Genomic DNA, 10,347 nt, shown 5'->3' on the forward strand with positions numbered 1-10,347 from the left:
CCCCCCCCCCCACCCTCCTCTAATTCAATGCCTGCCTAATGAATAACTCCTAGGAACAAAGGACTCTTTCAGCTGGCTCACATAATTATCAGAGGAGCCTTGCCTAACTGTCGCAGGCTACTCCTGTTTTCAGGCCTGTCTCTAAATTTGGTTATTCACAACCTTTATAGCTCAATATTATTGCCTAACTGTGATCATTTTCTAATTATCCTAATAATACCTATTAAATAATTCCCATTAAATCACTTGAACTGGAGCACCACAGACCAGCTCGAATACAACTTAACCTAATAAGCATTGGTCATTCATTAAGCAACAGGCCAATCTCTTAAAGGGACGAGATAGAGACCAAATACAAAGGAATATTATTGTTTAGCAAATGTTATTACGGGTTAGAGTGTATTAATTTTGATGGCCTGGCTTGCATAGCTTCCGTTTGGTTTCCTTTGGGGCCGCTCTCCTTGACTTGACTCTATTTGTCTCTAGCCCCTGGTTGATCTGCATCTGTCACCCCCATGAGAACATTCGAGGAGAAAAGGCCCATAAACTTAACCAGGGAATTAAATTACCAATGATAGAAAGGGAATGAATAGAATCCATCTTCTGGCTAGTCTAGCACACCTTTGAACACCCCACCAGCTGGCTAGATTTCTTTAGGTATCACTCAAAATAGCTTTCGTTTCTTTTTCCGTTCGTTCTTTCCTTCTTTCTCTCTTTCCGACACATGGAGATGAAGTTTTTCAGAAGCTTTACAAATCTGGTACCTATAATTTAAATGTCAAGCAATAATGATCAGAGAGACAATTCTTTAAAAGCTTATGTATGTGGATACTTAATGATATTTTGTAAGACAATATTAGGTAGCTTTCTTTGGGTGTCTACAATGTAGTAGACACTCGTATTTTGCACCCTGACGCCGGTATCGTGGGGATTGTTATCTCCAACTTTCAGATAAGACTTCTCTGGCCAGTGGGGTTAGATGACTTTTCCAGGACTACCAGCCTAAAGGGGAAGGAACAGAATTTGAACACAGGGCTCTTTGACTTTTCCTACCCCGCCACGTGTCAGCATGTGTTGTTAACAGCCAAGTGAAATGTGCTCTAGATTTCCTGATACAGTATGTTCTTTTCATAACTGAGGCTCCCTGGAGATTCCTAAAGACAAGCAGCAGAGCCTCCTTGATTAGGGATATTACCAAACACCAAACAAGGGTAGTTCAACCCACCAAATAGTCCCAACAGCAGCTACAGCTACGGAGACAGGCCATGACTCAGTTTAGGCAGCAAGAAACATTCACTGTTTTTGCAAAGAAGCCTAATTCTGATGGACAAATGTGGGTTCTCTTTACAAGGAAATCCGCAGTGTAATTTAGTAAGAAGAGGAACAAATAGTGGTTAATCATTCACCCTGGGCTAGGCTCTGAGCTGAGGTTTCACCTAAGAGTTTTTACTAATCTGCACCACAAATGCAACAGACAGGGATGACCATCACTCCAGCACCACAAGCAAGAAACTGAGGCACAGAGAGGTAAGGTCTGCCCCCAACATTTCCCTGCTAGCTCCTGATAACAGCACTGTGCAGCTAACAGGACTGAAACCTCTGGACCCTGTCTCTGGGGCCCTTTGGGAAGCTGAAAAGCAGCTGAAAGCAGCCCTTGTACCTCTGCAGTCTGTGTGAGCTTCAGGTCTTGGAGAGAATTATCACTGTTCTCAAGTAATTGCACTTGGGGCAGAGTGGAGACGCTCCCCTTTCCCTAGAGTTTCCCTGGACACACGATGTTCACCTCATCCCAAAGAGACAGGAGGCTTCAGTGTTCTGTTGCTCACATTTCTTATCCCCGGTGCAGATGGCCAAAGGCGTCACTGCGCAGAATTAAAGAGACAGCCGCACAGTACACTCTGAGGGCCCCTCTAGTGCCTCAACCACATGGCTGCTGGGAGAATATCCAGGAAACGCAGGTGTCTTTGAGTTACCCTTTACCTGAAACCCTGGCTGTGCAGGTGCTGCTCCCTCTCAGAACAGTCTGCTCTCCTCTCTGGCTGACCCCTGCTCCCCACTGATTCCTGTCTCCCACGACCCCTCCCGGGAAGCTGGGCCTGAGGTCCTGGGTCTGCTTTCCTTGCTCCCTCTTGCTGCCCTGTCACAGTGCTTGCCCCACTATGTTGTGGTGTATCTGTTTCTACATCTGAATCCCTCAGTGGCCTACAAACTTCTCAACTGAACCATACAAATTTTTTCATACCCAGTGTCTGGACATCCGGCACATGGAAGGTTGTCTCCAGGGGAGCAGTGTGTTTGAACAGAAGACTCTGAGGCCCTCAGTGGGATGGCAACCATCCACTGCTTTACCTTGGGCCATGTGCTAAGTAAACAGAGCATCATAAGTCACTTCTTTAATCTTCATTTCTTACCTGTGACGTAGGAAACCATGACTGTGCCCATTTTCCATGAGAAGATGAAGTTTATAAAGTGACTGGCCCAAGGTTTGGAAGGGAAAGGAGAGACCAGGACTTGAACTCTGGGCTTTGAATCACCATCACTGCCTGAATACCCAATGATTTCTCCTGGATTTTCCCTACCCCCTAAATTGCAAAGAACATTCATTCAATTCAGCAGAGCTGGGGAGGCCACAGCTCAGTTTCAAGGCCCACAGATGAATCAAGGGCTAGAAGAATAAAGAATTTGTGGTGTATCTGGAACGCCCAGTAAAAGTGAGCGGCTGGGGCCGGGGCCGGGGATTTAGCTCAGTGGTTCTGCTGCCTGCCTCACAAGCGCAAGGACCCGAGTTCAATCCCACAAGGACCCGTTCAATCCCGGGAAAAAAAAAAAAAAAAAAAAAAGAAATCAAACGGCAACACCAGTTTGATTTTTAAACTAAGGATTCTCAGACTGCAGACACAGACCCACACCTGCTTTCCAGAGCTGCCAGGATGGACACTGTACCTGCTTCTCCTCGCAAGGCCTTCTCCAGCCTCACGCCCTGGATCTCTGATGCCCTCTGCCGCTCCTCCACCTCCTCCAGCTGCCTCTGGATGGCCTGCAATGCCAGGATCACATGTCACAGGGGACCTTGGACACACAACGTTATACGCGGAGGGTGATGCTGTCACTGACTCCCAGGAGAAAGGCAATGGTATTTCTGCTCTGATCGACTGGGCGAGGACCTCTGGACACCCAAACAGCCAGACCTGGATGCTTCTCTCTTTCATGAGAGCATAAAGCATGGAGACTGTGTGAGTTCCATCTGCTCCCAAGTAGATGTTAAGACACTTCCCTGTAACACAGCCAATCACACCAGAGTCCTTTAAGACAGGGCCTGGGTGGTCCTGTGGTTCTGGGTTCAGGGCCCACAGCCTCTGACTATGGCCATGGCACAACGCCTGGGCTGCACCCACCAGAGAGGGGGTGGGGGAGAGGACAAATAGTGTCTGCTCACATTCTACTTCCCAGGAAGAACAATGGTGTACCTCCTGAGAAGGTGTCTGGACAGGGGACCGGGGCTGGCTCCTGGGGCTTGGTGTCCATTCTTGGGCTCTCCTACTCTTGGCTGTAACTACAAGCGGCCCTCGCCCTTTCTTGCAATACTGCCCGATGCCAGAATGCTATCACCGTAGACGAACACTGTGACTTTGTTACCAACAAGTTGCAAAAACAAGACACAAGATATTTAACCCATTAAGGAATAAGCCTCATACTCTGCTTAGATTCGCCATGAGCACCTAGGAAGGTTTGGGATCACGACTAGGTCTGCATTTATATATTTATTTCTCCTGTTAGCTAATCCGCTGTTGGGTCTATGAAGGAAGACAGTTGGGAGAGCCTCTCCTTTCTAAGTTCTGTTCATCCCCATCGACGTCCTCTGCCTTCTCATACCACGCTGCCAAAAGGCACATCTCTTGGCGGGACAGGTGCAGCAAAGGCAGAGGGGGCACCTGCATTCCTCCTCCACCATGCTTCCGCCCTCTCGCTCCCCTTCCTCTCCAACCTCACGTCCTTCTGAATCTCCCCTCGAGTCCTGAGTCCAGGAGCTGAGCTGCCTCTGCCCCTGTGGGGAGATCTATTCAGAGCGGGGCCTTTGCAGTCACCTGGCTCTTATTTTCCCAGCTAGGACCATATAAAGCCCCTCGAAGTACAGAGGGATTCTACAGCCTACTACTAATCATTTCATGCCCTTTTCAGGTCTTTCTTTTACAGATTCTTATATCTTTATAAATCCATCTCTTGCTGGTGTGGAATAGAATTGCTAAAGAAGGAAAACATTTAAATGACTTTATTTCTGATTATTATGCAGTTACAGCTACTTGGTTGTTGTGGACTGAACAGCTTTCCCCAAAAATCATACGCTGAGGCTCTAATTCCCAATGTGGCTATGTTTGAAGATAAGGCATATAAGGAAGTAATGAGGGTTAAGTGAGGCCTTACGAGTGGAGCCCTGAGCTGATAAAACCTGTGCCCTTATAAGAGGAGGAAGAAATATGAGCACTGCCTTTCCTCTCAAAAAGACCATGTAAGGGGCCAGGGATTTAGCTCAGTGGTTCTGCCACCTGCCTTGCAAGCACAAGGACCCGAGTTCAATCCCCAGTACAAAAAAACCCAAAAACAACAACAACAAAAAAAACAGGGAAGGCACCTGTCTACAAGCCATGATGGAGACCTCACCAGACACCAAATCTGACTGTACCTTGATCTTGGACTTTTAGCCTCCAAAACTGTGAAGAAATAAATGTTTGCTGTGTGAGCCACTCCATCTTTGGAATTTTGCTATGGGCACCTAACCAGACTGACTCAGCAGTCATTCTTTAGGAACTAAAAGATTGAAAAGGGCCACTCCAGGTGCTAGCAGGTTAGGACTCAAAAGGCCATTGTAATTCTTCTCTTATTACCACTTTCTGCCTGGAGTGCAAAACTGCCAAGTTCACCAATCTGTAGCATAAAGACTTGTTTTGTTCTGAGAAGGAAATGCTGAAATGCTCCAAGGAAACCTGTTTTAGAGGTTGAGAAAGAGGCGAGCTTGTGGGAGTTGTCTCTGCCCATGGGGTACAGGTGGCTCCCGAGTTCCCTAAAGGCCCAGTATTAAAGGCTTGGTCCCCAGCCCATGGTGCTCTTTGGAGAATCCAATAAGGAGATGTGGCCCAGTAGAAATTACGTCCCTGGGGCCATGCTCTTGGAGGAGATGCTGTACTGGGACCCCAGCCTCTCCTTTTTATCCCTCTTTGCTTCCTGGCCACCAGAAGATGAGCGAGTCACTCTACCTTGAGCTCCCTGCCATGATGTGCTGCCTCACTGCAGGCCCTCAGCAGCAGGACTGAGTGATCATGAACTAGAACACCTGATACTGTGAACCCCAATACACCTTTCATCTGTTTAAGTTGATTGCCTCAGGTATTCTATTACAGTTCTAGGCAGGCGACCAACACACAGAGTTACAAGGCCAGATAAATGGCATAACTGGAGAAAGTGATGGAAGGTCAACGTGGTCATCCTAAGTCCTGTTGTCCTGAAATCCAACTGTTCTTTAAGACTAGGTTTGGGTCGGGGGGGAGACTAGGCTTGGGATCCTCAAGCAGATGGAGAATGTCTAGACTTTCTGCTTTGTTTTTCCTGATTCTGATGGAGCTGGGCAGATCTCCCTGGGCAGAAATGTTTGGAGTGAACTACCAAGCCAGGAAATCTATAATGGAATGCTGGATACTTATGTCTTCAACTAGTCCAGCAGTGGAGACAGCCCCTAATAGCTCTCAGTTTAACAAGATAGGGTCAGCAGGGGGTGCGGGTGGGGGTGGTGTGTGGGTGGGAGATTTGTGTCCTCACAGAGGACAAAGTGCAGGTCATCACTGTAAGTTAGTCAGGCCCAGCAAGGTACCCAAGGCCACGAGCTGGCTCTTGTTTTAGCCTCCCTTTGTAGGACCCTGGCTGCACACAGAAAGGGGGCTGGCCATGGGCCAGCTCAATACTTGGGCTCATTAGCCCAAGAGTCCCAGTAAGGATGGAGCCAGGCTCTTCAGGATGGATACAAATCTGGCCCCGGGGAGAAGAAACACTGGATTTTCCCCAGCCTGCCTTTATCCATTGTGGTACAGATGCCTGAAGGGCTTTCCCATCCCATTCCCAGGACCCCAGACCCCAAGCCCATTCACTCATCCTGTGTTTGTTTTCTGACCTGAGCTTTATGAAGTCTTTTCAACTCTTCTTGCTTAACCAAGTGCTTTGTTGCTTTTTCCAGCTTCTTTCTTCTTTTGAGCATCTTCTTATCCTATGAAAACCAGTAGAGGAAAAAAAATTAGGATTGAGGAAAATGGGATTGAAATTTACAAAATATCATCATAGCTTTCTGCCCTTTTCAGTGGTTCTTAGCCATTGCTCTACTTCTAGAATGATGATACTCACAACAGTTTCTGCAATGATGGAAGTGACCTATATCTATGCTGTCTAAAATACAGATGCCCCTGGCCTATTGGGCACGAGGAATGAAGAGTCAAAATCAAATTTTATTTAATTTTAACAAATTTAAATGTGAATCTAAGTAGCAACATATGGCTAGTAGGTGCTGGAATAGGAAGGGTGTGTGTGTGTGTGTGTGTGTGGGAGTAGCTTTAATGAGTACTGACTGGGCACAGTTGAGAAAAACAATAATATAAGAATAATACTTTATATGTCTGTTACCTTACTGCCTCAGCACAATGGACCTGGAGTAGGCAGGCAGGCAAACACACACACACACATACACACTCAATACACGAAAACCAGTTAACAACTTTAAATAACACTTAGGTTCAGTCTACCATATCTCAATAAAACTATGAATAGAAGACTATATATCTAAATATCTTTAACGAAAGTGTTTCTTGGTTAGAAGTAGGTACAAAATCTTTCAGCCCTATCTCACTGTGCTGGCATAAACACAGCATTATTGTCACAGGGTTTCAAGTGAGCCTGGGCTTGTTGAGAGACAGAAACAGAGAAAGAAAAAGAGAGGGAGAGGGAGAGGGAGGGAGGGAGGGCAGGAGAATTCAAAATCTCAAATTTGACGCATGTCAAAACAGATGCCTGGATCCTGATGGTATCACTTCACTCCTGGCACCTGAACACTCAGTGCTGTGGGTAAACTGACTGCTCCTTAAGTGCTTCTAACTCCTTGAGTGGGGAATAGAGACCTAAAAGACTTTGCCACAGCCATCTGGGTCCAAAACTGAGCCAGAGCCGGAATCTTGACAGCACATATATCTCAGGGCCTTGTGGCTCCTTGTCACTCTGGCCTCTATACCGTGGATATGGATGGAAAAAACCACCACTTTTCTTAGGAAAGCACCCAGCTCCAGGCCTCTCAGTCTCCTCAGGTCAGCATGGAAAATGTTCGCTTGATGTCGAAATTTGTTTTTCTAGAATTCTCCTTAGCGGCTAGAATCCAAAAGATTTTCATCCTTGCAAGGAAATTTTAGCTCTCAGAATTCAACGTATTCCACATCACATCCTCTTGGGTTCCACAGGCTGCTCTCCAGGTTGGCCATCAGTCGTTCTGCAGCAGGGTTCTGGCCTTTTGTGGGAGGGACTCTCCACATTCCCGTGTAGTCTATACTGCCTGACCTGTACCACATACTGTAGGGGCACGGCAAGAGTCCCTACTCTAAGGTGGGTCCTACACAAAAGACAGACCAACATTTCCCCCTAAATGGAGAATTCTAATACAACTTCCGGGGGCAGGGTCATCCCAATAGAGCACCGTGTGCTCTGACTGTTCCCTATCAGCAAAGCAATCAAACCCTGACTACCTTCTCAAGAGTCAGCCAAATGAAGCCTGGGGGTAGAAAGGAAGTCACTTTTATTTAAAAATATGTTGATGCAGAAAAGAATGATGCATTATTAACAAACACTCATAGGATCATGATATGTCAGGCTCAGTGTCCCCCACCACCCCCAGTAATGGGGATTGAATCCAGGGCTTTTGAATTGAGCTACATTCTCAGACCTTTTTTATTTTGAGACAGTGTCTTCCTAAATCACTAAGTCTCCCAGTTGTAATTGAACTTACAATCCAACCTCAGTCTCTTGGACTGCTAGGATTACAGGCTCAGTTTGTATATCCTCAGTGATGGTGAAGATGAAGAGAAGAAAGAGGCTAAGGGTGAGGGCACGAGAGAGAGCAAATGAAAAAGCAGAACGCTGGCAGAACCAAGGATGCGCTGCCATGTGTCTTCCTGTCTTGGTCTCTGAGATTCAGACATGTGCTTGGGAGGAAAGGCAGTGATGGGAAGGGGCCAACGAAAGGAAGAGGCAGCAAAAACATAGCCCATCTCGTTTCCTGTACAAAGGTACATGAGCTAGCACGGGCTCCGTGCCACCTGGCTGGGGACACACCTGTGTGGAATAAAAGAGACAAAGAGACTAGAGGGCAGAAACCTCCCCTCATTCTTGCAGTAAGCCCTTGGGAACTTGTAAATCAGGAGTGCTCTTGCCAGCTCCCATCCCTGTAAGATCTGGACATGTCAGAAGCCAGGCGAAGCAGGCATGCTCTCACCACATGGCAGGCTTCAGTGACAACTAGATCCACGCTGGGCCAGCCGGAGGACAAGGAGCTATTTGTGAGGCTTGGCCTAGAGTCTCCCATTCTTTTATTCTCCATGAGTATCAGGATGGCAGATGCTGGGATCTGTGTCTCATTTGAATATAGAATTAACTTAGGGTCACTCAAGGAGAAGCAGGGGTAGTAGGGAACCCCAGAAATCCACACAACACATAATTCATTTGTGTTGAATGTTGAACTAATCAGAGAAGCCCACATTTAGAAAGGAAAAACTCGTACTCTTTCTCTCCCCAACTCCATTTCTCTCTTTTCCCCCTTCCTCTCTCTCTTTCGTCCCAGTTTCCTCCTGACTTGCTCTACCCTGGGCCATGGGGAGTTGGAATCCCTGAGTGACTTGAGGTGATGCCAAAGCTCCTAATGCCAGATTTGGAAAAGTTGAGTCCAAATAAATAAATTTGGTCCCCCCCTCATCCTCCTCACTCCTCCAAAAAATAAACATTGCCAGAGCAGTGAACCACTTCTCTGTCCACTGGAAAGCATTTTAAGTCCACCCATTCAGCACCCCAGTCCCAGTGGAAAGACTCCAGCCCCAGAGGATAAAGAAAATATCAGCGAGCTCTTGTCATGGATGCTTGTCTCCATGTATGTGGCATACAGACGTACGCATATGTTTATGCTTTTGATCTATGGGAATGAGAATTGTTTAAAGTGTTCTCTTGAAATATTAATGTTCACCAAGCAAAGAGTACCACAGCCTCCCCAGTGGGCACATAGCGAAGTCCCTTCCCCAGTAGGATCCTGGGGTGCCCATGTCTAGATGAAACTGCATGGTTCATTTCATAGGCCTGATTGGAATAAACATAACATTTTCCATGCAATCTGCCTCGAGTGCTTCTTAAATGACGCTGTGCCTCCCTTGGGGATATATGCATCTGCTTGTTGTAATTTTTCAATGGTTTTCTTGTTGGACCACATATTAAACCCACTTTAAGAGCTGCAGTCACCAAATGGTTTCAAGTAAATATGTGTGTGTGTTTTTTTTTTTTTTTGGCGGGGGGATTCTCTTTCCCAATTTGAGTCTCTGGGAAAATGTTTTGAAGGAGACAATTCTTGGGGGTTTCCAGGTAAAAAGAAGAGCTGCTGTCAGATGCAATAAAGCGAGATTTTCCTGGTGAAACCTCCACAGCTGGAGCCCACATTGGGCCTGAAATCTGGATGGTAAATGGCCCCCACGGGCCAACGCCCTGTTGGGTTTTCCAAGGGACATTACCTGTGACCCTGGGGAAAGCTGGGGATCCAATTCTTCATCTGCAGAGGAGGAGGTGGTAGAAGAGAGAGAAGAGGTAGCTTCTGTCACCTGCACTCCAACACGGTGGTGCTCAGAGCCTGAAAGGGGAAAGGAAGATCTCAGAGAACTGCAGCTTCTTTCCCTGCTTCATGCCCAACGCTGCCCCTCTTCCCTCCTGCCTCACCACACTCCCCCCTGCCCTCCTCCTTGCACCTGCCAGGAGTTGGGGGAGGCAGTACCTAAGGACAACTGCAAAATTTGGCCCTCCGTGTTAATTACATTTCTGGGTCCCTGCCAAGGGCTTTGCAGCTCTCTTCTCACATTAAAAAAAAAGTATTATGCAGAAATCAATTAATTCCTTAAACACCATTTATACGGTGTGTGGTGTGTTGTTTATAATGCATTCAGAGATGAAATCTATTATTAAAATGCATGTCTGAAGTTAGCTGAGTTACCTAAATACTCGTGTAAGGTTCGTTCTGCAGAGTAATTGAATGCAAAAAAAAAAAAAAAAAAAAAAAAAAAAAAAAAAAAAAAA

General features: G+C 46.6%; 1 protein-coding gene across 3 annotated transcripts in view; it reads right to left on the reverse strand.

Moving 5' to 3' along the window:
• The window catches only part of Micalcl (MICAL C-terminal like), a 65,203-nt gene that overhangs the window by 17,448 nt on the left and 37,408 nt on the right, over positions 1 to 10,347 (reverse strand). For all 3 annotated transcript variants that reach the window (XM_010615258.2, XM_010615257.2, XM_010615256.2), the window contains exons 6-8: positions 9,792 to 9,907; positions 6,161 to 6,253; positions 2,944 to 3,037 (exon numbers count right to left, since the gene is read on the reverse strand). In XM_010615258.2, coding sequence (XP_010613560.1) covers positions 2,944 to 3,037; positions 6,161 to 6,253; positions 9,792 to 9,907 — 303 coding nt within the window. The remainder of the gene's footprint in view (positions 1 to 2,943; positions 3,038 to 6,160; positions 6,254 to 9,791; positions 9,908 to 10,347) is intronic.

The sequence above is a fragment of the Fukomys damarensis genome, unplaced genomic scaffold, assembly GCF_012274545.1.
Source record: "Fukomys damarensis isolate Sample0158 unplaced genomic scaffold, DMR_v1.0_HiC HiC_scaffold_16, whole genome shotgun sequence".
Lineage (NCBI taxonomy): Eukaryota > Metazoa > Chordata > Mammalia > Rodentia > Bathyergidae > Fukomys > Fukomys damarensis.